Source organism: Enhydra lutris, unplaced genomic scaffold (genome assembly GCF_002288905.1).
Source record: "Enhydra lutris kenyoni isolate GAN:26980312 unplaced genomic scaffold, ASM228890v2 scaffoldscaffold84, whole genome shotgun sequence".
NCBI classification, from domain to species: domain Eukaryota; kingdom Metazoa; phylum Chordata; class Mammalia; order Carnivora; family Mustelidae; genus Enhydra; species Enhydra lutris.
In genome coordinates, this window is record NW_019154168.1 from 1,645,027 (window position 1) to 1,663,102 (window position 18,076).

Consider the following 18,076-nt stretch of genomic DNA (forward strand, 5'->3'; position numbering starts at 1 on the left):
TATACGAAAGAATGCGTGAAAAAGAGAAATAGTGTTCTCTTGTGCCGTGTTCCAGAAATGCTAAAAGGAAATAATGAAAACTTTAGTTGGATTTTTAAGTACTGCTGGACTCTCAAAAAAAAAAAAAAAAAAAAAGTGGTGATTAAGAAAGTGCTTTTTTTAGTATTCTTAACAGTTTCATCAAATAGCATTTAAAACTGCAAGCTCTTAATTGATTCTGAATTACTTTGACCCCCCATCTCTTCCCAAAATTGTCAGTTAAAAAAAATCCAAAATACTGATTTTAATTGTTAAACTACTGTATTTCCTACTTTTTAAAGGTGCTCATCCTATGTAATTGAATAATGTTTAACTTCTTAATTTATGATACTCCAACTTGTTTACTTATAAGCTAACCTCTGTAGCTTATGAGTGCTTAAATATATACATCCATAAAATGATGGATTTGGCATAATAATTAACATCCAAATATGTAATTACACTACAGATAAGCAGGGAAGTGTTTTACTTTCCTTGAAGCCCAATGTGATAGAATTATTAAGACTTTGTGATGCACTTGTGTATAGTTAAAAAGGAATCCTTTTCCCCCCACTAGATTGCAAGCTATATGGTCAGTCTGAATCTGTCTTGTACCTTATCTAGTGAGCAAAGATATCTTAACATCTAATACATGATAGATATGTAATAGATGCTTAGTAATTATTTCTGGAGAAATTAACAAACAGTTGTGCTCTAAAAATGTGTACTTGAATAACTGAAGATAAGAATGAAGATCTTATATTATATAATTTTGAATACCTATAGTCATCTACTAAATGTCATTTTTTCCACAGAGAAATGTTAGAGGTTTTTAAAAAGCAATAGTTCTATGACTAGAGCAGAAACTTCCAGAGTCAATTTCTTAGTCTCACAATCCTTTACAAAGTAATTTCATGTTGTCTGGGATTCTTGCACACTTGGCCATTTGCATTAAGATGGTATATTTGTTTTCTTGTCAAGTCTTGCTTGTGATCTGCAGTTTCTAGTTATTTATAACTGAGGTTTTGAGATATTTTATTAATTTTGTTTGTAGGATGCTGTTCTGATGCAATTTTGTGCGAACAAATTGGACAAGAAGGACTTCTTTGGAAAATCAGATCCTTTTCTTGTTTTTTATCGAAGTAATGAAGATGGCAGGTAGATTTATCTTTTATTTTTAACTCTATAGTAAGAATGATACTTGAAGTATTTTTTTTTTCTCAGAGAAGCTCAGTGAATTGATAAACAGTAAAATATTTTGGTATTTTAAAAATTGATTTGATTTTTGCATCTCAATAACAATGTGTAATTTTATAAGCACTTGATATGTTTTGTATGATATTAAACATGATTGATTTTCAGCTTCAAAGAAACATTTCTGCTAGACTTTCCCTAAAATTATAACATTGCCTTAATAGGATGGAAGAATTATATTTTTGTGGAAATCTAAGATGCTAAAGCTAATGCTTCTGGTTATAAAATTGAAGTCTTAAACCATTTTTTTGGAGAAGGATTAGGATTTTATGGGTTCCTTTTTATACTTCGGGGTTTTGGGATTTTTTTCCCCAGTAATATTTGTCTAACATGAAATAACATTTTTCATTACATTTTAGTAATTTGAATGTTTTTAGCAGTCATGATTAGACTGGTTTCTTTGTGGTTTAAAATTGTACCCATGAGTTATAAAGTATAATTTAATATGTACTATTCTACCATTAAATATATTTTACTGTTTCTGTGATTCATACTATACTGTCAGTATCTGTGGGAAAGTTTAGTGGTCATATTATGGGCCAAGGTTCCGTTGCCTAGGTTTAAATCATGACTATCCTACTTAGTAGCTATGAGACCATAGGTGAGCTTATCAACCCATATGAGACTCCGTTTTCTCATTCATGAAGTGGGCTAATAGTCATAGCTACTTCACAGTGTTGTTGACAGTATTAAATGAGTTACAGCACAAAAAACCAGAAGCTTGCTTAATACATAAAATGCAAATGTTACGTGTTATTATTATTGATCTTAATGTATAAGTTTTCCTTAACCGTATGGAATAAAATATTAGCTAAAGGGAAAATGTTATTTTAAGATGAAAAAAGAAGGGAAAAGAATGAAAAAAAAAAAAAAACCCGTCACAACTGCCACACTTGCAAATGAAACTAGACATGTTAATGTTATATAGTAAGTATATAAAATGTACGTAAAAATAGAAGGTTTGCAATTTAAAGGGAATACACTGGGCAGTATAAAATGATGTTTTACTTTATTGTGTGATTGTTGTTGATCCAAGTCCTGGTCAGCTGTTGGTTATTGTGTTACGGTGTCACATTATTACACCTTTCGTACTTCCCTTCTATCTTGGTGGTAAAAAAATGACAGAGTAGTATTTGCATCTGAATACTGCTTTTACCCATGTGGAAAATACTGGACAATGAAGGAACCAGTCATTTGGCAGTCATTTCAAGGGAAGAGAAAAACTAAAGAATGGTTCAGGGATTTCTTTGTGACCATGTTGTCCTGTCTGAACTACTTGTTTTCTGAGTTTGCTATTTTTATTTTTACCAGTTTTCTTTACAAAGATTTGTTGTACGATGATAGAATTTCAGTCTCTCACACATTTAATACTACTCATGAGGGTTATATTATGGAAATTTATTATGCTTGTGTAAAAATGATAGTAATTTATTCATTAAATGAAATGAAATTATTAAGAAGAGTACGGTTAATCAAAAAAGTCATTTAAAAACAACTGTTGCTAAAATTTGGTGGATCTTACTTCAGAAACCTTTCCATTTACATTTACACACAGAAAATTAGGTCACCATCTATATCTAAATATATATTTTAAAGCATATGTATTAGTGTATATATATTTATATATTTATGTTTTGTTTTGATGTGTTTTGAATGAGTAAAAGTGCTTTTCTCCACACTTTTTATGTGTAAACCTCTTTTTTTAACTGCAAAGATTTTTAGCTTTATTTTTAACATTTATTTGAATATGAGGCTATTTAAAAAATTACCTGTTGCCTTGTGTGTTTGAGGCTCATTTTATAAGATAGAGCAAAACTTCGTTTTAACTGGAAGCATTAATAAAAATCCTTAACAATATATGATTATAAATTCTTATTTTTTTGCTGTCACATTTATTTAGTAACTTAAACTGTATTCATAATTAGGTAATAATTTTCCTTTGGAATAGCTGGGTTTTTGTTTTTGTTTTTGTTTTGCAAATGGTTTCATGTAAAGTACTTTAATAAAGCTTCATTCAAAGTATTTTAATAAGGCTGTTTAATAAAAATATTTTTATAATACTGTTTTTAATATATGTGCAGTTATATTTAAGCAGCAATAAATAAATAGCTCACTGAGATGAACCACTTTCTTAAGAGCAAAAGTTCCAAGTGTCAACATATTTAATTATTATGGCTGGTGATACTAGAAATGTCATAGAATTTTGATTTTTGCCATAAACAAAAAGGCCAAAAAGTCAGTAGCGTGTTTGTTGAACATGCTCGTTTGAAGACGGTCAGTTGCTTGCTCTATTATCTACCTCTGTCACTACCTGTGGATCCTTGGATCTAGATATCATCTGTGTAGCTATCCATCTGCATCTACCACCATACCAAAGGCTTGATATATATAAGAATGTGATTCAAGAGAAGAGAAAACCCCTGTTTAGATCTTTAAGGATGTGTTGTATTTTAAAGAGAGGCAGAAGCCTATTTCTAAAGCAAAACAGTACACTTGACCCTTGTACAAAATGGGTTTAAACTCCACAACTCCTCTTACACATGGATTTTTTTTGGATACAAGACTGTATATACATTTCCTCTGAAGATTTTTTAAAATAACATTTTCTTTTCTCTAGCTTACGTTACTGTGAGAACACAGTGTATAATACCTATAACAAACAAAATGTGTGTTAGTTAACTGTTTATATTATCAGAAGGCTTCCAGTCACAGTAGACTATTATTAGTTCATTTTTGAGGGAGTCAAAAGTTATGTGCAGATTTTTGACTGTGTGGTAGGTCCATGCCCCTGACCCCTGTATTATTCAAGGATGGGTCAGTTATGTATGTAATTTTGTCCCCATGAGCTTTTCTTAACCATTTTTGTGTACTGTCTTTTCTCTCTATTCCCTGTCTAGTCCTCCCTTATCTCCTTTGTTTTTCTTCGGTTTTAGACATCTCAATGACCCTTCTTGAGTTTGCACAGTCTATCCTCAATCTTTCTTTTCGTGGCTTTTGCCACTAAATTGTTTTCGGTGAGTCAAGTCTGAGAGCATTTGACCACAATATATTCTCTTGAGCTCTGTCAATTTAGTAGCGGGAGTCTGTTTAACTGGGTGAGGATACTACCAGGGAAGGGGATGGCACTAATGACACCAGTCTCATGATGAGTACTTGATCCTTCTATGTTTCTATTTGGTCTCTCTTTTTTTTTTTTTTTTAATTTATTTGACAGATCACAAGTAGGCAGAGAGGCAGGCAGAGAGAGAGGAGGAGGAGGCAGGCTCCCTGCTGAGCAGAGAGCCCGATGCGGGACTCGATCCCAGGACCCTGAGATCATGACCTGAGCCGAAGGCAGCCGCTTAACCCACTGAGCCACCCAGGCGCCCCTCTATTTGGTCTCTTAATAGAAATAGACTCCTCTTACCTGAGAGGAGGGAAATGGACTCCGAGGCTTTTCAAAATGAGAGTATTTTCTTGTGTGGGTTAGATGCAGCATGTTCAGTATGGTGATTATGTAATATTCTCATGTTCATGACTGTTAACAGGCATCCCAGTGTTTGGAAAATTTCATTGCTAAGGTCTTAGTGAAGACTGGGTTTGGGTGTCATTCTGACCAAGATCATTTTATATCTCATGAACTGCTGCATGTATTTACATTAGGCAAGAACATTTCTAGGACCTGATTCTTGTATGGAAATTGAATGGTCTGGTGGAAACAATGCTGGAGTTTGAATCAGAAAAACCAGCTTTAACGCTGCATGGATCTTATCTCTTATTGTGTATTCTTTAGGTCTGTAGAGCCAATCGTTTAGATAAAGAAAGAACCATAAACTTAGTGTCTCACTGTAAGTTCATGATGTTTATCTTAATCAAGGCCCTTGGGCCTCTCCAAAAATCCTACTTTTTTGCTTGATCCACCAAGTTTCCCTCTCTCCCAGAGAGTTCAGCACTTCTGCCTACTTTCTTCTTTACTGAGGTTCATCCTTCTTATTTCATAAGAAAATCGAAGCAACTGGAGAACTTTCTCATCATAACATCTGCAGTGCGCTCTACCTTCCTGAAGGTTCCTGCAAAATGGCTATCTGTGGTCCCAAGACCACAACTCCTTCATAGATGCCTTGGGTCCCATCCACTTTCATCTACTTAAGGACATTGCTCCAGTCTTTCTCTTATGCATAGTAAATTGTTTCCTATTTGTTGGATCTTTCCTTTTTTTTTTTCCTTAAAATTTTAATTTTTATTATTTATTTGGGGGGGCACACAAGCATGAGGGAGAAGCGGACTCCCCACTAAGCAGGGAGGACCCTGAGAGTGTGACCTGAGCAGAAGGCAGATGGTTAACTGACTGAGCCACCCAGGTGCCCCTCTGTTGGATCTTTCATTTAGCATACAACCTTGCTGTTATTTCTTCCTTCCCAGGGAGAAAAATTGAAAAGTAACAAAAACCACAAACCTTTCTGTGGATTAATCTATCCCCTGAAGCTAACCCCAATTTCTGTTTATGGCTAAACACCTCAAATATATTCTCTACACATGTGTCTGTTTCTCCTCTCTGTCTTAAATCCATCCCAGCCAGGTTTTTGTCCCCAACACTACAACAAGCTAATATTTGGGGGGAATATATGGCTAAGAATACATGTTCTTAGCCATAGATATTTTTCATTCTTTCAGTATGTCCTCACAATTTTTATAGAGCTTATTTACAGAGCAGCTTTAGGATTTATTGAATCTGCAAAAGATTATTTTTCTTAAACTTACTGCAAAATCTCATTGCTTTATATTGTAGTGAGCTTATCTTTAAAGTTCTAAAACCACAAATCTCTTTTTACTAAGTCATATACCATCTGTAGGAAGATTGACATTTGTTCTACACACACAAAAAAGAGAAGAATGCCTACTAAAGCTATATATCATAATCAAATTATGAAAATAAGTGGAACCTTTTCTTTTGTTTTTTACAGTTTTACAATTTGTCATAAAACAGAAGTCGTCAAAAACACTCTAAATCCTGTATGGCAAGCATTCAAGATCTCAGTCAGAGCATTATGTAATGGTGATTATGACAGGTAAAATAAATGACAGCTTTTCTGAGAGTTTGGAATATTTCCTACAGACTTTGTATCTAATAATCTAAGCCAAATTTTTAAAAATTAAGGTGTCTTCTTTACGTATGTAAATGTGTATTTAACAAGCATAGATGATTTGTTCAGAATTTTCTGAATAACTTTTTTTTTTTAAATCCATGATGATTTGGGGAAGAGGGATAATTTGACTCAAGTTTGGTTAAACTGACTGATTTGCAAAGACCAGAAATGTACAAAGTGCTAAAAATATATTAAATATTAGTTTGTTTTAACATATTATTCAAAAATTACCCTAAAATTTTCATTGCCTCAGTGCTTTCATTTGGTATTATCTTTCTAGAGAGCGATAAGTAAATATGGAAGCTACAAGGCTATGACTAGCTATATTATCAACTTTGATGCACTCTTGAAAATGTTACTTGGTATCACTGTTCTCATGGTCATCGAATCATAGAAGTTCTATAGATGTAGAACAGGGAGATGCTGGTGTTTTACGAGTAGGTGGGTGGGGTGGCCCTGAAGATACTCCTGCAGTATACCTAAAGATTCCTTAATATCAAAGTTTTTTTCTTCTTTTTCATATGAGAGTTGATTATAAGGTTATAATATAAAAGCCCTTACCTCCAAAAGAAAAACAAATAAATAGAAAGTAAAAATCCAGTCTCTTTATTATCTTGTTACTTGAATATTAGAAAAATGCAAATTTATTCTATTAACTAATATCATAGAAGGCATTGTTAACAGCATGCCATTAAATTTACTTTAAAACTCGACTGTCATTTTATTCATTTAGAAAGATCATAACTTTATTTAACTTCACTCATTCTTTAAGAAAGTGGTTCTTGTAATGTGGTTTATGATTAGCATCACCTGGTTAACTTTGTAGAAATTCAAATTCTCAGGCCCCAACTGAAACCCACTGAACCAGGAACTCTGGGCATGAAGTCTAACCACTCAAGTTTTGAGAAGCCCTCATGTGATTGTGATCCATGCTGAGATTGAGAAATCTTGCTCTAACACAGTGGTTTTCTAGAGAAGTAGCTGCATACCTTCCGGTTGAGGAGCCATGTCAGATTATACATGCTTCCCCCATATACTTGCCCTACTCCCTTTAAAGAAGCAATGAGATTTGAAAAACCTATTTTAAGATATAAGTCAAAATACAGTAATAAAATCAGCAAAATCCATTTCAAAGTATTTGTAAAAACCTATAAGCATACATTTCATCTAAGAAAATCTATAACTGATTTTTTAATTCTCAATGATGTTTTTTAATTGTACTAAGTAACTTTATGTGTATGTTTTCCCCATGGACAGAACAATCAAAGTAGAAGTATATGACTGGGATCGAGATGGGAGGTAAGACAACGTCTTTTATTCTGGCACTTGAAACTGAATATGCTTTAAGAAGTATATTGAAGTGAACACATTTTTTAAATATTGATCTGCAGATTTCACATTTGTCTTATTTTTCTAAATGTTAGTGAGGTGCTTACATGAAATTTTAAGAATTTATGTAATTTTTCAACTTGGAGAATAAGATAGAGGTCTTCCTCATTGCTAGTATTGTATTAAAGATTTTCAACTAGGACTTGAGTTTTCATTGTACACCTTACCAATGTCTTGTGTTATACCTTCATAGTACTATTCTCAAATGTGTGGGTCTCGTAATCTCTCTGAAGATTCCTATGACCTTTCTATCCATGTCATTCGTAGGATCCCAAATGGGTACCTGAGTACCCTTCCCCCCTAAAAAAAAGACACATACCTCACAAACAAAAAACAAACAAAACTAGAATTATGTCTGGTGATTCACAATGCAAATGGATGTTCAGAACTCCAAAATCATGGTTTCCCTCCGCATGTCACACGTTAAATCCTGAAAGAGAGGGGACTCAATACTTTTTCTCTTTCTTCTTTATTTTTCCACTGTTTCCACTGTTTTGAAGTGTTGTTAAATCATGTTAAGCCACGGAACCCAGAAATGCTCACATCTCACCTTGCCCTACAGAGCTGCCTCTGAAGGTCTTCCTGAAGGGATAGAAATGTACAGATGTCAGGGGAGAATGACAGGAGCAAAAGCAAAGGACATACTTAATTTTGCTTGGCTAATGCCCTACACTCCAACCCAAAGTTCTCTGAAAAATAGAACTGAAGTGTGTGGTTGAAGCCCAAGATCTAAGCAACGCCTGTGTCACCACATTTTATATAAGTCAACAGCCTAGCCTGAAGGGTTGAGGGTGTCTGGATACTTGAGCATTCCTGGTAATGTAGGAACAAGTTCAGCTGAGAAGTCTGGGCTGTCCTGAGAAGACATCCTTTCTGCTACATAGATAAGGAAAATGGCTGACTGGAGAACCACACCCAGCATGTAGGTAACATTGGACCTGCATTCATTTGCACACATGGTCTAATTTGTGCCCTGGAATTTGGCCCAGCTAGTATTTTCTCCTTTTCATGAAATGAAAAGGGAGGATAGAGAAAGAGGTGAAGACACTATCCCATACTTCAGGTCTCACCAGATAACTGATTTCTGTCTTCGTGTGATATCCCAAGCATGACTCTGGTAAGCTTCCTAACACCAGTTGAAGTCACTCTTAAAGACAATCCATGTTATACCACAGATCTTTATATTTCTGTCAGCTTATTTATTTAATTGATAATTTATATAGGTTTTCTTTATAAGAATTCTACATGGATTCTTGAGAAATCTAAGTAGAAAAAATTATGTTTTCTCCTAGGAGAAAGCATTCCCATAGTACTTAATGCTCCATTGAACTTTATTCATTGAGAAAATGAGTTTTGCATCTCAGAATAAATAGAAAAAAAAAAGAATGCCCTTCTGAGTGAAGTAGGACTTTATGCCTTATATCATGTACCCTGTTTTAAATTTTAATTGAGAGTGGGCAAAAGTGGCAGCTTTTTCCTAGTATTTTTGGGAAATTGGGGAAATGGTTTCGATCTGAACACTGTGAGATGAAGGTTCAAATTCAGATTTGATTTGCATCCATGACTTTTAATCCTAAATCTGCAGACATTGTAGATATTTTATTGTCCTGGTTTGAAAAGTGAGATTTTATGACTCTCCTTCTGTCTCCAGTTTACTTCTGAGCCACAAAAAGTTTGATTGTTTTGGAGATCAGAATTATCTTGGAATTTAATTATTATTTTTTCTTTTTTGATATTGGAGTTTTGAGCATTCCTAACCAGGATGATTTATTGAATGTTTTTAATGTGCCAGTTATTCTCTAAGCATTTTTCATGTTATTCCTTTTGTAATTTTCACAATAAGAAATAGGAACTATATTAATACCATTTTACAGACAGAGAAATCAAGGCAAAGAAGTAAGGTGCCTAATGTCACAGAACTAACAAATGGTGCAGCCAGAACTTGAACCCGACAGTAGGCTTCCAACAATTCACTCATGACTAATATGCTATATTTCCATAACAAGAGAACTGTAAATTGTGGCAATTAAATAACAGCTTTCAACCTGGGCAATGGTCTTAACTCTATCGATTCTTTGGTAGTTGTTGATAATGCGGTCACTAGGAAGAATGAAGAGAGTACTTAAGAAACCTTTTTTGTTTTGTTTTGTTTTGTTTTTAAAGATTTTATTTATTTATTTGACAGAAATCACAAGTAGGCAGAGAGGCAGGCAGAGAGAGAGAGAGAGGGGAAGCAGGCTCCCCGCTGAGCAGAGAGCCCGATGCGGGGCTCGAGCTCGATCCCAGGACCCTGGGATCATGACCTGAGCCGAAGACAGAGGCCTAACCCACTGAGCCACCCAGGCGCCCCAAGAAACCTTTTAACATAAGTATGTCACTACCTAACATTTTCTATTACCCAAAGAAGTAGAGGAAGCATTACTAGGTAGCAAGACTATGTAATGGGAAGGTACGTAGAGAGAAATGAGTATTACAGATTTTGAAAGAAAATCCTGGTAGCTGTTGAAAGGGCCAGTGCATTATAGAAGAGAGCTGTCTTGGATTATGAGAATAAGATCATGACCTGAGTCGAAGGCAGATGCTTAATGACTGAGCCACCCAGGCGCCCCTATAGATCCATATTTTAATGTAAGAAATTTGAGCGTATAATTCTGTATAATCTGTGTGTGCTTATTAGCCTTTTCAGTGTTAGCAAAATTACAGTTGAGAATGACATATAAAAAGAAAAATTAAAATCATGATTAAATAATTTTTGATAACCCTTTCACTAAATAATATAATTTATGAAATTTGAAAGACACATTGGTCTCTGATAACAGTGATGTGTAAATGCCATAAAATCCAGATACTAGTTTTGTAATGCGATAATACTAGTCACTGGATTGTTACATAAGTTGATATTCCAGTTTGTGGTTACATGTGCTTATAATAACATATGGTTATACTTTTTACATGCATTTTTGTTTATCTGACACGATTTCCCAGTGTAAATGTTCTTTCCTTAAATCAGATGAACATGATTTGACACTCCTTATTTTCATGATACAATGTAATTATCAGCAGAAGCTGCTTCCTATTCTTTGTCTTCCTGTCCTCTTTAGTACTTGTCATAAATCTTGTGCATATATCAGTTTTTAAATTCTCTGTCTAGATTGAGAACTTTCGTTTCCTCTATTTAGAAAAGATTATTTACTCAGTGGGTTCCCCTGCCTTTTTTGGACAGCTATAACAGCGTTGTCCAGTATAAATACAGTGCAAATTCTATATGTAATTTAAAATGTTCTGGTAGCAGCATTAAAAACTAAAACCAGTGAAACTGATGTAATTATATATTTTATTTAACTCTGTATATGCAAAATGTTATTTTAATATGGAATCAATACAAAGTTATTTTTTTAAAGATTTAATTATTTGAGAAAGAGACAGAGATAGCGACAGAGATAAGGAGAGGCAGAAAGAGCAGGGAGGAGAGGGAGAAGCAGGCTGCCCACTGAGCAGGGATCCCAACTTGGGACTTGATCCCAGGACCCTGGGATCATGACCGGAGCCAAAGGCAGACACTTCACCGACTGAGTCACCCAGGTGCCCCATTATGAAATTTTTAATGAGGCACTTTACATTGTTTTATACTAGGTCTTTGAATCCTGGTATGTACTCTTGCTTGCCGTGTACTGCATTCAGGCTGGCCCTGTTTCAAATGTCCTGTTGCAGCATCTGGCTTGGCAGTTACGATAGTTGATAGCGCCATGTAGCCCCATTAAATCCATACAGTATATATCATAAGTAATTTTATATCAGGTATTTGTTTTAAACTTTTAACTCCATTTTGTCTGTATTTCACAGAAGTTGAGAGGTGTCCCCTTATAAAGGGGGGAAAAAACTGGTCAGATATCTATATTATTTTATGTATAAATTTGACCATAGGAAACCCAACAGATAATCTGATCTTTCAGCCTAGAGAGATTATCTCAGTCAAAAATTTAAGTGAACAATGCTTGACAGTGTTACTTGCTTACCATCCCATTTTGTTTTATTAGCTAGGGTACTTCCGACAGTGGAGGTGGTAATTATATTCACAGATTAGAAACTTCAGGAAGTGGTGTTATCTTGGGTCAGAATTCTAAGGGTATGTTTAACTGAGTTCATCAACTTGAAATTAATTCTGGAACAAACATCTTGTGCATCTGTGAAGCATACAGAAGTGTGGTAATGCTGTTGCTCAGGTAACCAGTGGACTTTAAAATGGGTATCCTGAGCTAGTTTGGAACTAAAGAGACATAGTTATTTGTCCTTTTTTATTTAAACACACTGGCAGTGGTCAGAGAGTGCGGAGACATTGCTTGACCTTGGCATGAATAATCAGTGTAAATGTGCCAATTTTCAACAAGTTAAACCACTTTACTAAAATCATCTCCATAATTCCCACCATTTCTTCAAGGGATGTGAAGAAAGACTATTTAAACCTCATTTTAACAATTGCAAAGCTGAAGTGCTGAGAAACTGACTTGTCTGGGTTACAAAGCAATCAGTGGTGGTATCTTTGAAAAGCTTCAATTGCTTGAAGTAGCTTCAGCTGACTTTGTAGCTTAATTTAAAATTCAGGGAGCATTAACAGAACAGCTCTGCATTAAAACCATGTGTCTCTAATGTGGGACTGATTGTAAATGGGTCACCGAGTAGATCTCCGTCTCCCAGAACGTGATTTGATGGAAAGGCTGAACTAGTGAACTGCCAGTCATAAAATTTGGCTCTTGAAGTCTGCTGAGAAAGGAGAGAAGTTTTCTTATTAGCACTCTGCTCTGTATCGAATGTAGTCTTTTTAAATAGTGAGTGACACTTATGACAAGAAAGCACAAACTCCATTGATCTGTGAAATGCCAGATAAATGCTATCATTTTCTTGTATGTTACCTTTGAAGATATTTGATAAACACGCTTGATGTTTTATTTCTGCAATTACTGCATCATCACGGTGGGAAAAAACAGCGATTCTTGGTCCAGAGCTTCACTCAAAAACTTATTTATAAGTTGTCTAAGACATTTATGACTCATTTAGAAGAGACATGTGCAAAACCTTTTTTTATTTGTCTCATTTATTTTAAATTCCCTCACTTATTCTAATTGATCCTTCCTTAACAATTATCCTCTGTTTGCAGTTAACCCTGAATGTTCTAAATGTGTATTCAGTAGACAATGTTCAGCCTCTTTTATTATTCCACCACCTACCACTTCTTTGAGACTTTTAAAAAATGTTGATAAACGGAATTTCCTAATTGACATGTTATTTACTGACATACTACTTCCCCCCACACACACACCTCCTACAAATCTAGGTAATGATTTTTCTCATATGCAGTTTTTGAGGGTTTTGTCCCCTTTTCTCTTCAATCTACAATTCTTAACCCTCATTAAAGACTGATTTAATTATTTATGTATATTGATACCTAAAGTGCTAATCAAATTTTTATATTTGTATGTCTCTGTGTTCTAGTAGAAATTTCATTAGTTATGGAAGAAATTGTAATTGAAATTGTTTATATATAATTGTTATAAGAAATTGTTCTTCATGTGCTAAACAGATTGTCAGGCTAGTGACAATACACATCTCTAATATTTATACAGTGATATTTTAATTATCTTTAATGCATTTTATATATCCTTCCACTTTTGTGTTAATTTTTGTCTATTGGTTTTCTGTCCAGGCCCAATTTAAATGCTATCGGTTGTCTGAAAGCTTTCCCTGTACATGTGAATTCATTTACTCCTTCTCTCTCTTGGGTCTTCTGTTTACCATTTAGGAATGTTTATTAGCGTATCTGTATGTTAAGACTTAGGCTGAAATTTTGTTTCTGCCTTATCTTTCATATTAAAGCTAAACTCTCAGAGGCCAAGGACTTCGTTTTGTCTTATTATTTTCTCACACTGTAAACTATAGTATTATATTATCAATGTCCTTTAATGTATTAACTTCTTGCTGTGTTATTTCAATATTACAGAAGAGAGAATTTGAAATAACTCTGTTGTCTTTCTGATGAACACACTGTTCTCTGTCAGTGCTTGTTATTTATCTTCTCCATTCTACCCTACTTGAAATTATGACATGGCCTTGAATAATATTAGTGATTATGTTTCTCTAGTGAAACTTCAGGCAATGAGTAATTAATTCAGCTGTCATTTTCTCTCTCTCTCTCTCTCTTTTTTTTTTTTTTTTACCATTTGCAGGTATCTTAGATTTTATATTCACATATCTATGATCTTCTTATTATACAGATTAATTTTTCTACTTTATTCCATGTTCAAATACGGGTGATTTTCACTGAGTAAACAGCAGAATTGCCAAATTCAAATCACAAACACACTTTACACTGAATTTTGATTTATGATCAGCTTATTATTTATTTCATTTGCCTCCATTAGAATATAAACAGTCAAATTCGAAATGTAAATTAATTTCTAGTTTTTACATAAGGTAATATTAGAGTCCTTAGGGCTCTTAGTGTTAATTCTTTATTTTACAAAGAAGAGACTGAGCCTATTTAATTATGTCCAATTTGAATTAATCATTAGTTTCATCACTAAGTCTGCCTTTCCTTTCATAGATTTTATTCTATCATGAGATTACCAGGGATGATACTCAAAATGTTTATCAACCATCAGAATAGATGAGAGCTATATAATGAAAGTAGAGTCCTAGAAATCCTTTTCTTTGCTAGGGTCAGCCTTTTCATTGTTGGATGCAGCGTGGCCTGGAGAGCCTTGGGGAAAGTCCTTGGGAACTGGGGTAGTAGGAAGGCACGCCAGAGATTGAACAGTGAAGAGTAGACAATAGATTTAGAGCAGACTCACTCTGAACAGTGGGTGAGTAGACAAATGTTTTTGTATTTCTAGAATGACTTTGACTCTACTGGATTTACACCCCTGAGTATTATCTCCAGGAGTTACCATAATCCCAGGTTTGCAGACTTGAAAGATCATAATTATATCGACCCTTCCCTTGCTCCCAGCTACCACATCCTGTCAGTTGCCAACTTCAGCATCTCTAAGGAATAAATAATGAAATCATGCCACTACTGTCACTGGTATGAATTCTTGACATTCCCAAAGTTAATTCTATATTTACAGTTTCCACAAGGTTAAAAGATGAAATAAATATGGGTATTTATGAAAAGGGTATAAATATTTTTACTAGGCTAAAAGTGGTAATATGTATATTTGCTAGCCCTGCAGAAGCAGTTGAGACACAGGAGGAATTTTAACAGACTTTGCTGAGTTCCTCCCTGTTTTTCATACCCAGATAATATTATAATACAGTAATCTATAGTGACAGCTCCCTTCCTGGAACAGGTCCTCTACCTAAAGTCTCTCAGGCAGTTAGGTGGAAGGTCAAAGTTTCCTCCTGAGCCTTCTGTTTCTTAAAAATAATCAGCCTACAATAATCCATATGCTAAAGAGATGTACTTTGGGGTGGCATGAGTTGTTCCCCTGTAGCATAGAAAAAGAACTCATATTAACTGAAAATGTTACTTTTTATTTGGTCTGTAGACATGATTTAGTATTCAAATCTAAATTTTAAAATCTGAATACCATTGACCAAAACATTTCCACCTAAATGGAAAGTGTAAAACACAAAGAAAAGAAAATAGAAGACCATGAAATAGTCTCTGAATTTGTAAGTCTTTCTAAATGTAGTAGGAGATAGAGCAAAAAGGGTCTTTTGTTAAAATGAGCTTTTTTTTTTTTTAAGATTTTATTTATTTATTTGACAGACAGAGATCACAAGTAGGCAGAGAGGCAGGCAGAGAGAGAGAGAGGGGGAAGCAGGCTCCCTGCTGTCGCCGGGCTCGATCTCAGGTCCCCAGGACCATGACCTGAGTGGAAGGCAGAGGCTTTAACCCACTGAGCCACACAGGTGCCCTGAAAATGAGCTTTTTAAGTGAATACTAATGTCACATAGAAAAGTGCACAAGTCATAAATACACAGCTCCCTGAAATTTCATAGATGGAATTTACCGTGTATATATTCAGCATCCACATCAAAACATGACTTGAATATTTCTATTCAAGCACTGCAGAAGCCACCTCCTCCCTCTTCCATTCAATTTTTTGTGCCTCTTGCCCAGTAACCACTTTTCCAGACTTTCATTAGCATGGCTTAGTGTTGCCTGTTTTTGAATTTTATATAAATGGAATTGCATAGTAGGTTCTCTTTTTTGGTCTGGTTTTCCTTAACATTAAATTTGTGAAATTTGTTCATGTTACATGTGATTTGTTCATTCTACTACTGAGAGACTTTTTTTTTTCAGTTATTAGTATGATTAGTGCTTCATGAACATATTTGTGTATACTTTTTGGTTATACATTGTGAAATTCAATCCAGTTGCTTATATACCTAGGAAAGCGTCATATGGTGCTGTGTGAATGAGGTGGCAAAGTTAAACTGGCTCACAGATCACCCATTAATTCCAAGTTTCCCATTGATTTTTATAGAAACAGTTTAATTTTTTTCTCACTCATTTAATTAATATATAGTCACTCTTGCCTTATTAGCTTCAGAGACAGAAACATCTAAATCATATGCAAATTCCATCTGTATTTTCCATATGTAGGGTTCTAGATCCTATTTTAATGTTGAGCAATAACAAAAAGGAAAGTTTTAATTGTACTTTATTCTCCAAAAAAATTAAGATACCACCTGCCTTACGGCTGATGGTTTTGATTCAAGATCCTGTTAACATCTCCATGGGTCCTTAGTTTTTGTCCTAAGATGAAAACATTTCTATTTCTATTCAAAGCATTCAAGAATAATTTCTTATAAAGATGCTTTTTCGCCAAACAACAGTCTCCTAATGAAAGGAAGCAGAGTTTTAAAAACCATTTTGAGAGATGGACACTTGTGTAGACAAGACAGTCATTCAACTCTGAAGCAACACAACATTAGTTATTTTGATTATTTTTATTATCATTTCATGCCACCCTTCAGACTATTTCAGTTTGTAATTGTAGTCTGAAAAAAAAATACAGTTTATTTATATTATAACATGCATGAGAAATGTGTTGATTTTTTCCAAGAGAAAAACACAAAGGCTTACCTCTTTCCCCATTCATGGTCATTGTTTTTAGCCACTAAAGTACTGGATAAAATGTAGTCTTGATTAACATATTTGTGACTTCACGTAGTTTTATCAATTGTATTCATGTTTAAAAGGGTTTTCCCTTTGCTTATGTTGAAGAATATTTTGCACATCTCTATAATGATTTTGTGTCATCTCCATTCTATGAAATAGAAAACCTTAACCTTTTTGTATAATCAAGAATAAAATACATATTATTTTCACTTACTGCCAGAAACATTGTGGACCATTTGCAGCTGGGTGTCTCCATGAGAAACACTTGGGGCCCTTTTCTTACTATAATACCTCTCAGATACTGCTTAAGTGGGCTCTGGATACAGTCTAAATGGGAATTGTTTGAAAATTTGAAAAAATTTGAAAAAAACTCCCCAGGTCATCCTAATGCAGATTTGGGTTGAGAACAATTGTTAGAAACTCTCTCTAGAATCCTGTAGGCATTAATTACCTGTTATCTTCCTCATTTTGCTGATAAATGAATTAAGGTTAAGTTTCTTGCTCCGGATTGTCTTCATGGTTTGTGCATTATTGTAGATAATGCTGCTATAAACATCTGGGTCCATGTATCCCTTTGATTAATATTTTTATATTCTTTGGGTAAATATCTACTAGTGCAGTTGCTGGGTCATAGGATAGTTCTATTCTTGACTTTTTGAGGAAACTCCATACTGTTTTCCAAAGTGGCTGCACCGGTTTGCATGCTCACCAGCAGTGCAGAAGGGTTCCCCTTTCTCCACATCCTCATCAACACCTATTGTTTCTTGTGTTGTTGATTTTAGCCATTCTGACAGGTGTAAGGTGATATCTTACTGTAATTTTGATTTGTATTTCCCTGATGATGAATGATGTTGAGCAAATTTTCATGAGTCTGTGAGTTATCTGTATATCTTCTTTGGCAAAACATTTATTCATAGCTTCTGCCCATTTTTTAATTGGATTATTCACTTTTTGGGTGTTGAGTTTTGTAAGTTCCTTATATATTTTGGATATTAACTCTTTCTCAGATATGTCATTTGCAAATATCTTTTCTCATTCCATAGTTGCCTTTTAGTTTTGTTGATTGTTTCCTTTGCTGTATAGAAGTTTCTTATTTTGATGAAGCTTTTGCTTAGTTCTGTTGAGAGACTCCCAAATTTAAACCTAGTGAATGGTCTCAATCAGA

General features: G+C 34.5%; 1 protein-coding gene across 1 annotated transcript in view; it reads left to right on the forward strand.

The window, feature by feature from the left end:
• Positions 1 to 18,076, forward strand: part of LOC111161344 (copine 8) — a 202,807-nt gene that overhangs the window by 107,448 nt on the left and 77,283 nt on the right. The window contains exons 8-10 of the mRNA XM_022524935.1: positions 1,073 to 1,176; positions 6,216 to 6,320; positions 7,656 to 7,697. Coding sequence (XP_022380643.1) covers positions 1,073 to 1,176; positions 6,216 to 6,320; positions 7,656 to 7,697 — 251 coding nt within the window. The remainder of the gene's footprint in view (positions 1 to 1,072; positions 1,177 to 6,215; positions 6,321 to 7,655; positions 7,698 to 18,076) is intronic.